At 44.3% G+C, this 18987-nt stretch overlaps 1 protein-coding gene across 1 annotated transcript in view; it reads right to left on the bottom strand.

The window, feature by feature from the left end:
- Window positions 1-351: 351 nt before the first annotated feature.
- CAPRIN2 (caprin family member 2) overlaps window positions 352-18987 on the bottom strand; it is a gene marked incomplete at its 3' end in the record, with an annotated part of 157324 nt that continues 138688 nt past the window's right edge. Inside the window, exons 18-22 of the mRNA XM_082255938.1 lie at window positions 7210-7381; window positions 4710-4889; window positions 2778-2878; window positions 2101-2167; window positions 352-908 (exon numbers count right to left, since the gene is read on the bottom strand). Coding sequence (XP_082112064.1) covers window positions 352-908; window positions 2101-2167; window positions 2778-2878; window positions 4710-4889; window positions 7210-7381 — 1077 coding nt within the window. The remainder of the gene's footprint in view (window positions 909-2100; window positions 2168-2777; window positions 2879-4709; window positions 4890-7209; window positions 7382-18987) is intronic.

Raw genomic sequence — 18987 nt, 5'->3', positions numbered from 1 at the left:
TGGAGGCAAGGAGAACTGTTTGCGGTTTTTATCCATGAATATATAAAATTCAACAGCCATACATGACAGACGATTGCAACCAGTGTTTATTTAAAGCAGTCCCACTACATACAGCACCAGCAGACCTTTTAACACACTAGAATCCTCATAAGTGACAAAAACCCAAGCTTTTCACCAAAGCATTACAGGATGACCAATTCTTTGCATCCAAGTTTAGACTAGAGGTTAACACCCAAGACCATGAAAACTACATGGCCTATCAAGTTCCAGTACTTTGATGGGGCCTATAGTTACAAATCACCCATCAACTGCATTGGCAAACAAGGAACCATTCACCATTACCCAAGCTGCTCAATCCTGATACAGTAAATACCCAGAAAAAGTGGAGTACTTCCAGCTACTGCCATAAATTGCTCCTCTGTGTAGTCGTAACCATATCTGGTCACCTTGGAAGAGTTGTAGAACAGCATGGTTGCTTGCTGTTTCATGGTCAGGAGCACCATCATTGGCATAGGCTGAAACCATTACCTCTTCGTTCTTCATCAGATTGACATACAGTGGAACATTGACAGCAAGCTTTAGCATATGAAAGATGAAGACATATGTGCCATTAACAGGACACAAAAAACGGCCAATCTGGAAATCGAAGGTGTCTCCCAGGTTGTTGAGCAAGAGGTCGAAGGTAATCGGATGATCCAAGGTACCTGGAGCAAAGTTTGAGGTCCTAGCAGCAGAGAAGGCAACCCTCATTTGTTGAGGGAGAGGGTAAACATGAACAGGAAGAATGGTGGCTTGGTTGTTCATGGACATGTCGACTGAGGTCATGCTGCGGGAATCACCTTGGCCAGAGTCCGTACTGTTGAAACTTTCCTCGCGCTCTGGACTGCCAAGCTGAGTCTCGTTCCAGTCTGTAGTAAGTCACAATACATTTCAGTCAGCTACTGCAGACAGTTTACATGCCACATACAAAGTATTGATGGTAAATGCACAGAGCACAATAATTGCAATAACAAAATATTGTGCAATAACTCATTTGCTCTTCAATAGATTACCCACTACATACAAAAATGTTATTCAAAGCCATTACAGGCTTTAAGGCTAATTAAACTAGAGAGAAAAAAAATAAATCACAAATACACTCCCCTACCCCCCAAAAAATGTGTGCCCAGTTTCAGAATTGAAATGAGTTTAGTTATTGCACTTAACCATTAACGCAAACAAAAATTTGACACGTGAAATATTTGAATTTATATCTGTGGGTCATCACAAGTCAGTGGCGTACCAACAGGGGGGGTGGGGGCGGTCCGCCCCCGGGTGACACATTAGGGGGCGTCAGGGAGCACCAGGGTGACACCCAGGGCCGGCCGCTGGAATGTCTCCACCACTCACTGACACAGAAGAGCGGAGCAGGAGAAACTGTTTCAAGCAGAACAGAAGACTCACGAGCCCTGAACAGCAGGCACTTCTGGAGTTATCGTCGCTAGTTATTAAGCAGGCGATTGGATGCTAGGACCCCCTAGCAACCAATCACCTGCTCATTAACTAGCAAAGTTAACTCCAGCAATTCCCGCTGTTTATTAAGGGCTCGCGAGTCTCTTCTGTTCTGCTTGAAACCGTTCCTCCTGCTCCGTTCTCATAAGGTAGGGAGCCAAGGGGCCGTGTAACACAAAGGGGTCCAGAGGCTGTGTAATGTAAAGGGAGTCTTCCTACATTTTAAGCACAATTCTAGATGCAGTGCTATTGATTTTTTTTAGGTAGAGCATTTTTCAGCATTTTCTGAAAGCGCACCAAAAGTCCCGCATGTTGCATCTTTGGTGCATACACAGAAAACAGGAAAATAATTTTTTTTGGGGGGGGGGGATTCTTTCGGGTTCCAGGTCGCAGTGCGCAGAGGCGCTACACACGACGACATCAATGTGCCGTGCGTCGCCTGCCTGCCTGGGGAGAGGGGTGCCAGATATAGGATCCGCCCTCGGTGCCAAATGCTCTAGTTACGCCCCTCTCACAAGCATCAAATTGTCAACCCAATCAGCTAGTTGAGAACTCTGCACCTTAGGATGAAAGTACAATTGGTGTGTAGACTAATATATTGGTACTTACTTCTTGCAGTGGAGCGTGTACTAGGAGTGAAACTTCCTCGCTTATGACACAGATGGGAATTTGCATCCTAGAGAAGTCAAAAGTTCAGTCAGACAAGCATTGGATCAAAGTTTGCCCACCATCCACTCATTGGCCTAGCCAGTCAATACTATATTGAAGGGAATCCATTGCATTAGGTGTTGCTTAAAGTGCCCTCGCGCCCCCAAAAAAAAAAAAAAAACCCACAGCGTGCATCTGCATGCAGATATGAAATCTTAAATTAAAAAAAAAAAAAAAAACAAACAAAAAAACTTTGGCTTTTACATTCAATTACTATTTTTGCCACTTCCTGGACCAGTGAGGCCTCAGTAATGTTAACCAGGACCTCCCAATGCATCCTAGAAAGGCTCATCACCAGTGCCTTTCTCCTCACATGTGCCCTGTCAAGTGTTCCAGGGAGCAGACAGACTCAGGAAGCAAAATCTATTAATCTGCCCTTACTCAAAGTCTGCTGTGAGTAGAATAGGGAGGAAAAGTTGTATGCAAAGAAAAAATTCAGCAAAAAGTATCAGTTTGTAGATTGCCATTACCAAGCATTTCTAAAAGTGCCTTTGTCATTTTAAAGAGAAGAACGGCATTCCTCTTTAAACACCAGAACATTCTCACCAAATCAGCAACGTACAAATAAAAATTCCTACCCGCGATATGACCTGGGTAACTGGAAAGTCTCTCCCGGGGCATGGGCCATGTCCGTACATTCCATTAGGGACACATTGGGCTGCTCTAAAGCTCTCTGGACCTGCAGAGAAAATTAGTTCAAGATGTGAAAGCTGAACAACAAAGTCACAGGGTGCCAAAACCATGCAGAGCTTGTTACTGTGCTATTTTGCTACAGGGCCAATTGAGACGCCAAGTCTACAGTAATGGGATTCTGCATAGGTTTTTGCTTATATCTAGTTTCATTTTAATGGTACCTTTTTTCAGGTATTCATTGTGGATGTATTTGTTTATATAGAAGTGAATTGACGCTGGGAAACTTATCTGAATATTTTTCAGTTTACCATCACCTTTCATAGTGGATCCTTTGTCTAGATTTACTTCACCCATTGATGTTTTGGTCTGCTTTTTTACAAGATGGCAAACTCCTGTATAATTCTACCGTGAGGTTTGGGTTCAGTACTGTGGTTTTAGGTTTTACTTCGCAGATTTCAGTTTTTAACCCCCCCCCCCCCCCCCCATGGCCACTGTATATCTATATAGCGTGGTGAATGAGCACCACGTCTGTACCCCCCCCCCAAAGAAATTTTTACACTGTGGGTTGAACTTCTGTCTTTTCAACCAGACCAACAGCCATGTACGCGATATTACCCTGCATAGCTACTGAAGCAGCCCACTTTACCCTGGGACCGGCTTTTTCATACACCAGTGTTTTTATGTGAGTAGTTTAGTTTTACACTGAGACTTTGTCTTCTGATCTTCCATACATGCCCTTGTGAACCTCAGGTGACATTCATGCCCAAGGGAAGCAGCATTCTCTTGAAAGCATAAACTCTGTTCTATTTAAGACAACCAAGTGTTGCATGACTTCTCTGAATAGAGGGTCTACCCTTTGACGTAAGCCCCAATTGTGGTCTTTGATGGAGGAACATATGGTGCTTCTCAAATTGGAGAGGCTTATTATATGCACATTCTTGCACAAGTTGGATGATTGAAGATTTGCATGTGCAGTGTGGACTTTAATGTGTTATTACATGGACATTTTGCACATTGAGGAAAATCTATGCGTGAGTAACTGATACAAAAAGTACTAATGTTCACATGAAAACCAGGGTGTACAGCCACTCATTTCTATGGACAGTTGTACAGCAAAGATGGTAGCCATATGGTTGTTCATGAACACGTTTTTATTAGGCATATTTTATGCCAATTACTTGCATGTGCTCGAGGCCTCAAGAGACCAGGTACCAGCAATATTTTGCTGTGATCAATATCAATGTATGCATGCAGAGGACAGAGAGGGACAGAGCAGCAGGGGATAGGCAGAGGTTATTTTTCCAGTAGGCCAGTCTGCCATCACTGGTTAGTACTTCAATGCAGCAGAGGTACTGGGTTGCCAGCTCAGACTGAGTAAAGAGCACACTTGCACATTTTTTACATGTTCTATCCTTTTGAAAAAAATGTGCAATGTACTGCAAAGCTGTTAATTTTAAATAAATCATTTGACCTACATTTCAGAACACTCAATACATGAAGACACTGCACATTTACAAAAACTAGGCAACTACATTTATTCCTGCACAGAACATAAGGTGATTGTACAAGACTACAGCATACAAGACTACAGGGTCATTCAGCAGTTATGTTTATGGATTTTTAGAGAATGTTTAACAGCATTCTCTCTACTTCCTTGGAATAATCTGACTCCCTGAACCCCTTCCTTGCACTGATTTGGAAAATACTGCATCTTTGTTATGGTCACATACACTGCTCTATGTACACTACAAATCCTAAAGTCCCATCTCAATCGCAAGCAAGGGTGGCTACGTTCCTACATACAATGGGACCAAGTAGAACGTAGCTACCATGTAACAATTGGATCATAGCAGAAAAAAAAAAAAAAAAAGGCTAACCTTTATAGGTGGTCTGGCAGCGATAGCCATTGGTCAGGATACGCCCTCCACGGCTGGTCCCCCTGATTGTTCCACCCCTGGTCAGGCATGGCTGGGAAATTCTGGGTAGGATGTTGGGGGTAGATGTGTAACAGGGCAGATTTCCACTGTTTACAGGAGAAGCCCCAGATGAATAGGGAACTAAAAAAGAAAAACAGAGCTACAAAGATTAGATGAATTACACACTTGGGGTCAACAAACCCAAGTCAACCCCCCCGACCATGAAAGATACATGCCCTGCAAATAGTTTTCCTGAATACCCAGCATCAGTTAGGTCCATACTCCAGCTACCTACCCAACAAACAATCTGAAGCAATTTTCCGTTTTGGTAGAGTGGTGATGATTTCCTTGTGTCACTTGTCAACTGAACAGAGGAAAAGCTTGCAAAGGGAACATCTGTTCAAGAGGGGTTCTCCAATTCCTTGTGTCAAGGCAAAGCAATAGATGGAACAGGAGAAAAAGCCACACAAATTACCTACCTAAAATAGTTTTGTATTTACTGCTACAGGGTAGTCAGGCTGTGCAGGATCATACACACATACGTGATCCTGCATTTCTGGGTATCAGAGCCAAACAGTGGGTCTGGCGGACTCGATATCCGCCTGTACCTGAGGATTGTTCTTTAAACAGGCATTCTGCCTGTGTAAACAAGGTAGATCACCATTCTGTCCGTATGGAAGAACTTGATCCTGTGTTCCCACAAACAGGGATCTATGCCTTCCCTTAGTAAAAGCACCTCCCCCACAGTGAGAACACACTTGTTAGGCACACTTAACCCTTTGATTGCCCTAGATGTTAACCCCTTCCCAGCCAGTGTCATTAGTACAGTGACCGTGCATATTTTTAGCACTGATCACTGTATTAGTGCCTCTGGTTCCCACAAAGGGACACTGACACATTGCAGTCCTGCTATAAGTGACTAATTGCTGCCATCTACTAAAAATAAAAAATTTCATTTTAAAAATATGGTCACCTTACTTTAAATGCACATTAAGAATAAAATGTTTTTTTTGGCTCATTCACACCATGATGCATGTGGTTGCACACATGCCAAATGCATTATAGCAAGCTGGACCTAAAAGGAGGAAAAGGTTGCATGATTTTTCTCTTTAGTGCACACTAACTCAGCATATTGGTGTGAACTGAACTCCTCTAATAGCAGGAAAGATACCTTGTACTTACTTTGTGGCAGTGATGGGCAATACAGCCCAACGCCCTTGCTGCAAACAAGCCTGTAAAAAAGAAACCCTTCCTGACCTCCGTAGTAGGGTTCGACTGATTATCGGCAAGGCCGATATTGACTTGAATATGTATCTGTATCGGCCCCGGAACTGGCAGATATTCCAAATATTGCTCATGTAAGGGTAAAATCTCCTAGCATAATTCCGTTAACAAATGTATTGAATATGCCACTCGCATATGTACAAAGATATAAGCAACTCCACATTAGCAAATCTGCTGGCAGATCGGTATTTCACCCACTTGCCGTGACACCCGGGTGATAACTCCGTTCGGCATACGATCTCGGAGGTCACGTGGTCATGCAAGGGGAGCTGTGCGATTCTATGAAACATGCATGACACCACCCCCGTGTCACCTCTCTGCACATTAAACTGCCCTGGCTGAGTGTGCCGGGAGGAAGGTGTGAACGGGTCCTAAGACGAACTTGACACTGTCCTGTTGGAAAGACTTCCCTCTAACCACAACTAATGACCGATACTCCCAGATACTGCAGCTAAATGGGAGGGTTTCAGCTGCAAAGGCAGTGCGGTCAATACAGAAAGTGGGCAGGACTAGGTGTGGCCTGGTGCCGATAAGTCAATTTACAGGCTTGTGAAATCAGCAGTGATCACGCTTCTAGCTGTGCCACCTGCAACTTCTCATTTTGCGGTCTTACAATCAGACACAGCCTTCACGAGTGCCAGCACTGCACTGAGTTCACAAGCAATACAGCATTGTTGCCACACTATCACAGGAAGCCATTAGATTTTGCATTGCATTCCCCTTTTAATTAAGTTGCCTGCAGACAAATCTAAGCCTCAGCTTTAAAGGCTACAGGCTTTATTCACTGCAGGGAGAAAAAGCAAAAGGGAGCCAAGCTGCTGAAAACCAAAATGAGATGGAGCATGAATTTCCCCAGAGTGCCTGCAGCTAGGTCAGCAAATGCTTTTAGCCATCTACTAAATATCCATAATATTTAGCCTTTAAACCGTAATTGTACTTTAGTCAGATTCTGATCTAATCATACAGTCAAACCTGCCAAGTTGATACATCTTGGCGCTTTGGCAGTCTGGCTGTCTGAAGTGCAGGAAATGTGATTGCACCATCTGTGTGGGGCTGAGGTATTAATATTCAGTTCTCACCAACAGCCCTTTTAGGAAATCCTCATGTATAATAAAGACCACAAGCCAGAAGGCTCCCATGTTATGATCCCAAAAGTCTTCAAAGGCTTATTGCTCACCAGGTACAGGTTCCTGCATGAGTGAACGTGGATCCGACCCATTCATGTCCAGCGGCCCATGAGGAAGGGTTTGGGTACTGGCTGTGCTGAATGTCTGTTGGTATTCTACAGGATAAGGCGGGTCCTCCTTAACTTCCATCTCTTTTCGCAGAGGAGCATTGACTTTAAACACCTGAGAACAGAGTACATGAGAGATACTTGTAACCACAAGATTATCCTAGACCAATCCAAGTCAGGGCCAGATCTAGGGGAGTTGCTGGGGTGGGTTTTGCACCTTTTAGCCTGAGTGCACACTCACTTATCTATGAGCCAGTGTGATAGGGCAATTAATGCAAGTTGGCACAATTGAGGACACCTGATGCAAGAGGGGGCACTGATGAGGACATCTGTTCTGTTTTAATCCTGACCCAAATCATGGGGTCAGCAAACCATCGATCGCGATCTACCTGTCAATGGCAGCCAGATCATGATCCGACATGTCAGCTCCTGACCATTCCTGCCACCAGTGTGATATAAATGTAAAGCAGAGCAGCGATGCGGTGCTAAGTGCACTCCTGCACCAGTATGGAAATCATACACTGGTTAGGCAGAACGATCCCCACCTGAGACTTCTAGTCCTGTATAAAGAAAATGACTAAAACAAAAAATGGACTTCATAGGCACAGATAAAATAAATCACAAGATTATTATGAAGTATACCAAACCTAAATAAAATCATTGATGATATTAAAAGAAACATACCGTTACCCAAACCATGAGTGTCTAACAGCAGGAAGGGGAAAAAATAGTCGCCACAAACCCTGCAGGTTTGGTGCCAAAACTGGTCGGGCAAGGGTCCAGGCTCTACATGTTAACCTAGTGCTTCTTCAGGAATTCTTCCAATAATTCTACACAGAATAAAATGTAAAGATAGACACATACCAATGTATTGTTATACATGTTCTATGGCAGTGTTTCTCAACTCCGATCCTCAGGGCACACTAACAGGCCAGGTTTGCAAGAAAACTGAAATACATCACAGGTGATATAATTTGCTGCTCAGTGATTGCAGTATTCTAGTCTGCATCTGCCCAAGGCAATACTTAAATCTGGCCTGTTAGTGTGCCCTGAGGACCGGAGTTGAGAAACACTGTTCTATGATTTACACACTCATGGTACCACCCCCAAGGTAGTGTGCATACTCTTGAAAATGGTTTCTAGATTTCTAGTCCTGGCCTCTGCTTTGCTGTCAGAGGCCAGGAGAGGAAGATAGTGGCGCAGGCACTGCAAAATAAAAAAAAAAAAAAAAAAAAAAAAAAAAGGCAGCAGCCACTGGCTGGAAGATGTATGACAGTGTCATTTTTTGTTAGTGACAGTCGGGGGTGGGGGAGGGAAAGGGGTTCAATAAGGACATTCATAATGCAACAAAGTGGTAACATGCTGCCACTGGTCACTGATGCATTAGTGACCAGTAGCAGTCAAGTAACCCTTTTCTGCTGCATAATTGGCACCAGTTTTGCTGCAGCATGAAGTTACAATGTCACTGGCTGCTAATGCAGCATAGAGTCAACACCGACACTACTCACCAATAGGGAGGGTAAAAAACAATACCACTGGCTATCAGTGCACAAAGTTTGACACCTGGTTCACACTATTGTGTGTGGATGTGGGACCTTTACCCATTACCGCACCTGCAGCCACCCACGGGCAAAACGCTTGGGGTAGAGTGAAAGGCACCCCCACACAAAAACCCAGCATGTTTGCAGGTACCCCAGGGAAAAACGCATGATGCATTTGCATTTCCCAGCCACTGCATTTTCAAGATGGTACAGGAACAGCAGCCCATTCAAATGAATGGGCTGCCATTTTAAACGTAAACGGCCGCAAACCCGCAATAGTGTTGACCAGGCCTAAAGTAGAATTCCAGCTTGCATACAACTAACCTTAAAAATTACCTCCCCTCCTCCTCCCTAACAGTTAACACCTATGCTGACAGCTTTTTTTCAGGTTGCTCCAATCTGGTCACATTATCTTACCCGTGTGATCCAGCAGCATATGTAGGGGAGAGGAAGGAGTGCCAGCAATGCTGGTACATGGGAACCTATGGGTGCCATCCCCACTCCAGGCTTTATCAACCTTCACCAAGCTCTTTCTCCCCTGCAGCCACTGTTTGCTAAACACAGGTAAGATCACATGACTGGGCCAGGCTAATAGGCAAGTATACACTTTTCAAAAACAGAAAAGAGGCTTGAGCAGAAGCCTGAGCAAGGAAGGCATTGTGCTTAGCCCAGCCAATCCAACTTCCTCCTGATGGAGGAACTTCATGCATAAATTTAATAGATGTTTCACAATTCAGGTATACCCCCCCCCCCCCCCCATTAGGTAGTACATAATATATCTTGATGTATAAGTTAGGGCTTCAGAAAGACCTTTAAACTCATTTCGTTATTTAACCCTTTTGGGCCAGGGTATCAAGTTTAAAAATCCAGGACTTTTCTTTAAGCAAAACCGTATCAAGTCACCCCTATGGCTTGAAAGGTGCAGAGCAAAGAAACCTCTCACTTTAAGACCACTACGGTTTCCCCCATGTACTGCAGCAAAATGCAAGCAGATTCTTATTTCAGCCTAATACTCTTTAGATATTCCCCAAATCTTACACGTAACGGAGGGATTTGAGTTTTTAGAGCCCTGGCCTCACTTTTCATTGGGGTGCAACCTATATGCTAAAGATGGTTTGCACCTAAATGGATGGGGGTCTTGTGCTAGGGTAGAGGTTTATGGGAAGGCTGGAGGAGTTTTTAAACTAGGCTTGAAGGGGGAGCGTGAATCAGGTTATAATGGGGCAGACAGGGGTCAGCCCCTATTGGTGGGTGAATGGGGAAGAGTTACGGCAGAGGATAAGAAGGCTCCCATGTTACAGATGTAGCCATGCTAGAATTACTGTCATACTGAACTGCGGTTCGGGTCATGATTGGCTAATCCTTTAAGAGAACTTTGTAAGGAGGATTGGTTTCTCCTGTGGAGTGCTGAACTGGATTATGGGGGGGGGGGTCGTTTGGTCCAGTCAATCCTTCAATGCATGGTCTCCACCCTCCACACTCCCAGGGAGCCTTGAGGGATCTGCAGAGGATCATGGGAGGAGAGAAAAAATTGGGGGCGGGGTGGGATGCGCGCTCTTGCTTCGGGGACTCGGGAGTTTGGAGGTGCGGAGAGAGACTGATCGGGACAGAGGCCTGAGAGTGCGACCTATAGTGCGGAGAGCGCATCCTGCTGGAGTGAACAGCATGAGTCACAGGAAGGTGACCAGTCTAGTGGGAGAGCTGAAGGGACAGCAAGCGGCGTTGAGAGCAGAATCTCACTTGAAGAGTGATTGAGAGCTCCAAAATGACAGATGCAAAAGATAGGACAAACAAAGAAATTATTCAAATAAATTAACCACTTGCCGACTGCGGTCAGTATATTTACTGCGGCAGTCAGCCTCTCCTGGGCAAACCGACGTAGTACTGTGCTCCCGCCCCTGCTTGTTCACAGGCATCCCCATGCGAGTGTCCGGCGGCTCCGATGTCCACCGGCCACTCGCGATCCCACTCAGGAGAGGGAGAAAGGCAGACGGCTGATGTAAACACAGCCGTCTGTCATTCTCCCTAATGTAAAGGCAGAGACTATGCAATCCTGCTATGTAGGATGGCATGTCCCTGTGGTTACATCACTAGCCATGCCCCCCACAGTTAGAAACACGCCCCTAGGGATACATTTAACCCACGGATCGCCAATAAAGTTAACCCCTTCCCTGCCAGTGTAATTTTGACAGCAACAGTGCATATTTATAGCACTGATTACTGTAGTAATGTCACCAGTACCCCCAAAAGTGTCAAAAATGTCAGTCAAGGGTCCGATCTGTCGGCCGAAAAGTCGCAGTCCCCATAAAAAAAAAAAAAAAAAGACAAATCTTTCCCATAGTTAGTAAATGCAATAACTTCCAATCTAAATACGCTTATTGCGATTTTCTTTTACCAAAAATATGTAGCAGAAAACAAATTGGCCTAAAATGTTAAAACATTTTCGATTTTTACATTTTTTGGGGGAATTTCATATAAAAATGTGAAAAATATTGTTATTTTTTCAAAATTGTCGCTCATTTTTTGTTTATAGCGTAAAAATAAAAAGTCGCACAGGTGATCAAATACCACCAAAAGAAATCGGTTTGTGGGGAAAAAAAAAAAAAAAAAAAGGATGTCAATTTTGTTTAGGTACAGCATCGCACGACCGCGCAATTGTCCATTAAATTCACACAGTGACGAATCGCAAAATAGGCCCTGGTCTTTGAGCAGCCAAATCCTCCGGGGCTTAAGCGGTTAATAGTAAAAAGGTTAGGTCTGAGCATGTAGGCCCTTTACAAAATCAGGAATGGGTGACTGGGGACAAAAAGCAAATTTATTAAATAAAAACTTTATCCAGCTCTGTGTATACAAAGAAGCAGGAGAGCTGGATAAAGCTGGGGGAGCTCATGACCATAACGAGGGTATTGACAGCCCCAAATGATCCACAATGGCTCAAAATTGATATTGTGCAGAAATATTTAGACAGAATAAGGGTGAATAAAGTGCCTGAACTAGATTGCATCCACCCACGCATCCTGAAGAATTGAGCGCTGTAATTTCAAAGCCTTGGTTTGATTTTTAGGGTCTCGTTAAGGACTGAAATAGTACCACTGGACTGGCGAAGGGCCAGTGTGGTTCCTATATTTAAAAAGGGATTAAGGTCTTTGCCAAGTAACTATAGACCTGTTTACTTAGTCCAGAAGATAATGGAGAGTTTAATAAAAGACCACAGATGAGTTCTTGCTGGAAAAACATTTTAAGCAACAGACAGCATGGATTCATGAAAGACAGAAGTTGTCAAACAAAAAGAAATCAGGTTTGACAACTTCTGTCTTTTAGGAGGTGGCAAGTAAAAAACATTGGGGTGGCTGTGGATGTAGTATACTTGGATTTTGCAAAAGCGTTTGACACAGTTCCCCATACACAGCTGATGTGTAAGGTAAAGTCTACAGGCTTGCAACGATTAGTTTGTAAATGGATAGAAAATTGGCTAAAAGATAGAACTCAGAGAGTAGTGGTTAAGGTTTCTTAGTCTGAATGGTCTGGTATCAGTGGTGTTCCCCAAAGTTCAGTGTTGGGACCCTTACTTTTTAGGTTCATAAATCTAGGGTCTGGGATTAAAAGTACAATTTCAGTCTTTGCAGAGGTCACCAAGCTTTGCAGTGGAACAACAATGCCAAGCTGCAGTTTCCAAAGCAAGCAAAGTCCTTGTTATTAACAGGCATGGACTCCAGAGAGATCATTTTGCCCCTGTACAAATTAGTAAGACCTCATCTGGAATATGCAGTTCAGTTTTGGGCACCAGATCTTAAGGATATCAGGGAACTGGAGAAAGTGCAGAGAAGGGCAACCAAACTGATAAGAGGCATGAAGGAGCTCAGCTATGAGAAAAGATTAGAGGAACTGAATTTAAGAGATTAAGGGGGGGGGATGATTAACATGTATAAATACATAAGGGGTCCATATAGTGAACTTGGGTGTTGAGTTGTTCACCTTAATGTCAACACAGAGGACAAGGGGGCACTATGTATAGAGGAAAATTGGATTAAGTCTCTATATACATAAAGGTTTCTTCACAGTAAGCTTTGAAAATGTGGAATAGACTCCCTCCAGAGGTGGTTCTGGCTAGCTCACTAGATTGCTTTTAAAAAGGCCTGGATTCTTTCCTGGGTGTACATAATACAAATCACTAATTTTTATAGGTAAAGTTGATCCAGGGAATATCCGATCAGGATGGAATTTTTTTCCCCTGCTGTACCAAATTGGATCATGCTTTGCTGGGGTTTTTTTGTTGTTGTTTGTTTTTGCCTTCCTCTGGATCAACTGCGTTTATAGGATTGTGTATATAGGATTGTATGGTTGGGTTTTCTTTACCGTTTATTGGTTGAGCCAGATGGACTTGTGTCTTTTCAACCTAACTATGTAACTGCCGTTTATATTTTAGAGTGCCCCTGTAAGAAAATGTACATTGGAAAACTAAAGTACCCTTGAAGTAGCAGAGTAGCCAGGAGTTAAGGTTTAGCATAAATACCTGTTAGTTTACCGGTAACTGTTTCTTCAAGTTCCCTCCAGGACGGCCAACATATGAGAGATGGTAGCTCCTCCCTAACAGAAACACACTACCCTTGCTCTTCTGTTAAAAGGCCCCACCCTTCCCCTTGATCCTCAGTTGTAGTAAAGTAGCTTCCACAACTGGTTCACAAGGGATTCATAAGCCCTGAGGCACTCACCAGTTGCCATAACCCTTTTAACAGGTCGGAAAGTAGGCAGGCCATCCTGGAGGGAACTGGAAGAAACACAGTTACCGGTAAACTAACGGTAGGTATTCTCTCCATCCCTCCAGGACGGCCAACATATGAGAGGATAATAAAGTAATCTTTACTGGCCTACTTTAGGGTGGGACCACTGTCTGCAGTACTTCCCTGCCAAAGGTCAGGTCTTGCTGCGACAGCACTTCCACACGGTAAGGTCTTCACAAAGTGTCACTGCTTGACCAGGTGGCTGTACTGCTAATCCGTTCCCAGGAAGCTCCCGCTTTTTTAGCCCTGGATGTAGCCAGTGCCCTTGCAGAGTGTGCCTTCAGTTTTGCTGGAAAACTGGACCACATGTGACCTCCTAAAATATGGTAATAGCTTGCTTAATCCACCTGGAAATTGAAGGTTTTTACGCCTGCATTCCTTTTCTTGGTCCAGAGTAGAGGACCAGAGGGCGATTAGACCTCCTAAACTCCTTGGTCCTTTCTGGATAAGTGAGGAGACCTCTCCTCACGTCTAAATATTTATTTTTTATTCCTAGGATTATCACAAGGATGGTAGTACCATCTCCTGCTTCCTGTGGAAGAAGAGGCTACTTTAGGCAGATATAAGAGATCTGGTTTCAGGATAATCCTATCTAGGAAGATTAACAAATGGTTCTTTACTAGAAGACCTGTAAAACCAACCCCCACACGTCTGGCTGTAGTGACAGCTAGCCAGGAAGACTAATTTTAATGGCCAAAACTTACAGGGAACCTAAAGTTGCGCACTTGATTAGTACCAGTGTAGTTATAACAGAAAAGACACTGGAAACCTTTGTGCATTTCTGACTAAGCAGTCAGGGTACAGCCAAGTAACCCACAGACATTTTACGAACACAATGTAGTGCATTTCTAGAAGAAAAGAGTGTAATAGTCAGATACCTGCAACTTTCAAGGTGTATTTTTTTTAGTAAGAAAAAAAATAACCATATAGCAAACAGACAGAAGACAGAACAGTGTTGCATATTTTCTGATTAGTCATAACACCCACATACACAAACTTCCATAGAGTATTTCAGAGACAGCAGCCCAGGCATCAGTTAGAATTATGACGATTTCTACTGAAAAAAGGGCAGACTTTATATCAGCATAGTTTGGATTCTATATTCTCAACCTTCCTCCACCAGAGGAGAATCTGGGTAGCTCCAAATAATGGAAGTCTCAATGTAGGTGCATACACCATAGTAGTAGTTGCCGTTACCTTACCTTCATACGAGTGGGTGTAGCTGTCCCACCCGCAGGTGGGAATCCAAGTTTTTTCAGCATCTAAGGTCTTACCAAGCACAGACCTGTAGATCATTTAAATCAGCCTCAGGGAGGTTTGGAGACAATCTTTGCTTGGAGGCCATCAGACACCTGAAGGACTAAACAAGCAAGCATTAAATACAGGTTAATATATGTAGCTGTTGTAGAGGCTTTTGTACCCAAAATTTAATCAAACTAGAGTTGCAGACAGTACTGCACCTAGTTCATAACAGGGTGGGCAGTAGCCCAAACCACCAGGGGTCCCAATTAACTCTTAGGTTCTGTTTTCCCTGGTGCGATTTATCCTGCGACCTTGCGTGGTCCCCCGTGACTGAAGGCTGCAGCGACACTCAAAAGGTGGATGCACTACCTTGATAAGACCTCTAGTCAGGGAGTGCAATATCAGATCAAAAAATTGCACTAAAAACGGTGCACCAAAGTCACCCTGCAAAGTCGCACAGCACTTCGCATGTTTTTTGATGCAGAGCTCTTATCACCCATCTTGGAGATGCGTGCCGAAATCCTAGCAGCTGGCCTAGTACAATCAAAATATCTAGCGTGTAATGCTGACCAGGGAAAACCATTATGGAATCTACGCCTGTAGTCTTTAGGTTACTGGACTCCACCTTACATTCCCGTTGATAAACTTTAGGAATGTCCAAGCTGTTCAATGGCAGAAATAGCCTGCAAGAGACTGTCTAACAGGTGTCACCCCTTCACTAGAATTACCCTTATTGATCCAGACAGGGTTTATAGTTGAGGAACTGGCAACCTAAAGTTGCAATGACCACAGCCTGCCCTGATAATGAGAGAAGGCTGTGGACCTGGGTCTGCTGAAGCTTTTTTGGCTTACTTAACCCCCGTGTTAAGGGGGGGGGGGGGAAGGATAGTAGTAACCACATTAAAGGAGTGAGTACTACAACAAGCCAAAACCCCACCTGGCTGCTATCAGGGATACTGCTGCAAGTTTCCCAGGTAAGAAAAGGAGTACACACCACTACTGTTTTTCCTCCAGTTTTACCACAGCTATAGGGTTTGCTTCCAATCCTCCTAAACACATAGGAGGGAGGCATTCTTATGTCAACCCTGAGGCTTCTTGACCTGCCGGTTTGTTAATACAGGTGAAACAGAGGCTTTGTATATGATCTATCCCCTGCAGTTTTGCACATCTTAGGTGAGCTAGTGATGGCTGCAATAGGGGTTGATCCGATAGAGGCCTCCTAGGTCCCGATAGGGACTTCTGCAAGAGAAGAGAAGATTACCATCCGATCACTCTTCCTGCAATATTCAGATGCATAGGCCACATTACCTGGGGGAAACCTGGGGGTCACCAGAGCATAATGCAGACATCGGTACAACCCCTCCCCTTGCAGACGAAGAAACAAATCTTGTCTGCCTTTCGTGGTAGCTATCCTAAGCGACTTTTCCTCTTCCATAAGGAGCATCGCAGCAGATTTTCCTTGGCAGTCTTCCCATTTCAGGTTTGAAGACTTACATTTTTAGGCTACATAAATTCGGGGGTAAGCGGGATTCACCAGGACCCAAGTTACCACTGGTACACAACTTCCCCTTGCAGAAAAAAGGAAACCCCACGGTCTTACCGTTATCTGTACTGCTTTTTTTTTTTTTTTTTTTAAGTAGCCACCCGGAGCGACTTTCCTTCCTCCATAAGGCAAGTAGCAACGGTTTTTCCTTAGCAGCCTTACCGTTCCGAAAGGCTGAAGGCTCTGCCATATTACCGCCAACGGTTTGAGCATCTCCTCCGAATGTCTCCCTTCCTTCCGCGTTGTACTATGAGTTTCCGGCGGAAGTTCTGGTCCTAAAGCGAGGCTTGGAGTGCACTTGCGGCGGGCTTTTTTAAATTTCCTCAAGCCGCTGCGATCTTCTGGGAGAGCGGAGGAGAGCCCTGCACCCAGTCAGGGCCCAGGCTAGGAAGGACCACCTCATAGGAACGCCTGCCTGGGGCTTCATGGCCACCTGTAAGAAGCATAGAATGCGGCAGGTAAGGAGAAGCCTAACCTCGGCCCAACCGAACCTGGCTTACAGAGGTACCCATCCACACCAGCATTGTTTCGGGTCAGTGAAAGTACAATTTTCGCTGTGGGAGAAACACACTAAACTGAGGATCAAGGGGAAGGGTGGGGCCTTTTAACAGAAGAGCAAGGGGAGTGCGTTTCCTGTTGGGGAGGAGCTACCATCTCACATGTTGGCGGTCCTGGAGAGAAACATACTTTAATTGCATATTGCAACAATTAATGCGCTATACCCAAATATAAATATATATTATATAGTAATTCTGGACACATCAATACAGAGAAGCAATATATAAAAAAAACAAAAAAAAAAAAAACAAATAGTAAAGCCCCCGTAGGGAGCAGGGAAAACCAACTTGGTTCACAAGGTTAAAGCGGTTGTATAATTTTACCTTGAGATAAGGCTTGCATATAGGTAAAATAATATCTCCTAAACCTACACAGGTTTAGGAGATACCCTTCATGCAGCTGCTGACATCAGCGCCTGCGCTCTGAAGGTCTGGTGAACCATGCCGGAACTTCTTGCCAGAACTGAGGGCGCATGCTTGGGAGCGACAGGCTTCAGCGGGTTTACAACTGCTTTAAAACTAAAGACAAAACTTTAATTTTTTAGTGAGGGATAAGATTACCTGTCAGTTTTTATTGCCATCTCGGCCCCCCATATGGAGATTCACCTTCTATTTGTCCCATTTACCATCATTGAAAATTGAGTTAGACTTACCGGTAACTGTTTCTAGGAGTCGTCCAGGACAGCACAGGAGATATAGGCTCCACCTCCAGAGACAGGAAACACAAAGGATCAGGTGAATAAAGGGGTGGACACCCACCATCTTCCCCAGTCTTTTATCCGAGAACTCCCCGGACATGGCATCTGCAACAAGACAAAAAAACTCGCCCATGGTTAAAACAGCATTATAGGGAGGGAATCCCTGCTGTCCTGGACGACTCCTAGAAACAGTTACCGGTAAGTCTAACTCTGGTTTTTCTCCAGTCTGTCCAGGACAGCACAGGAGAGATCAACGAGAACTTACCAGATTAGGGTGGGACTACCGCCTGGAGGACCTTCCTACCAAACGCTTGATCTTGGGCAGAGAGAAGGTCCAGTCTGTAGTGCTTGATGAATGTCGAGAAGCTAGACCAGGTGGCTGCTTTGCAAATTTGTTCTGGTGTCGCCCCAGCCCGCTCCGCCCAAGAAGCAGATAATGCCCTCGTGGAGTGAGCTAACAGAGAAAAAGGGCACTCCTTATCTAAACTTCTATAAGCTTCTACTTTCGCCTGTCTAATCACCTGGCTATAGTATTCTTTGAAGCCTGCTGCCCCTTATTTTTCCTTGAATGCACTACAAATAAAGCACTGGATTTTCTAAAGCTCTTAGACAACTCTAGATAGCTTAACACACAGGCCCTGACATCTAAAAGATGAAACTCTGCTTCCCTTGGATTGGAAGGGGAGGAGCAGAAGGATGGTAACACCATTTCTTGGGCCCTGTGGAACCTGGAAGCCACTTTAGGTAGGAATCCTGGATCTGTACGTACGACCAACCTGTCTTCAAAAATTTGAAGAAAAGGTTCCCTAACTGAAAGCGCCTGAAGCTCACTAATGCGCCTGGCTGTAGAAATTGCTACCAGAAAGGCCGTCTTAAGGGTAATATACTACGACAGGTCTACGTCCTGCGAAAGTTTTATCCAACCCTGTAGTACTATTGACAAGTCCCATTTAGGAAGAACCTTAAATGGAACTGGTCTAATTCTGGATAGTCCCTTGAAGAACCTCACCACTAAAGGTTCTAAAGCAAGGGATTTTTCCAGAAAACACTGATAATGCCACTACTTGCACTTTTAAAGTGCTAACGGCCAGTCCCTCATCTGCACCTTCCTGCAGAAATCCAAGAATGGCTGGAATACCGACCTCCCCGTTATCGGTTTTTAGCCAAGAACAAAACATTTTCCAATACTTAAAATTGCCTGGGTGACCTTTCTACTAGAAAGAATTGTGCGGATGACCTTATCTGAAAGTCCTTTTGACTTCAAAAGACTTTGATACCAGGCTGCCAACTTCATTCTCGGAATCTTTGACAGTTGTATCGGCCCCCGAGAAAGCAGGTCTTCCCTCTCTGGGAACATGA

This window comes from Pelophylax lessonae, assembly GCF_965119305.1.
Source record: "Pelophylax lessonae genome assembly, chromosome: 4".
Lineage (NCBI taxonomy): Eukaryota > Metazoa > Chordata > Amphibia > Anura > Ranidae > Pelophylax > Pelophylax lessonae.
Note: the sequence above shows the minus strand (reverse complement) of the source record. Positions and strands in the feature narration are given on the sequence as shown.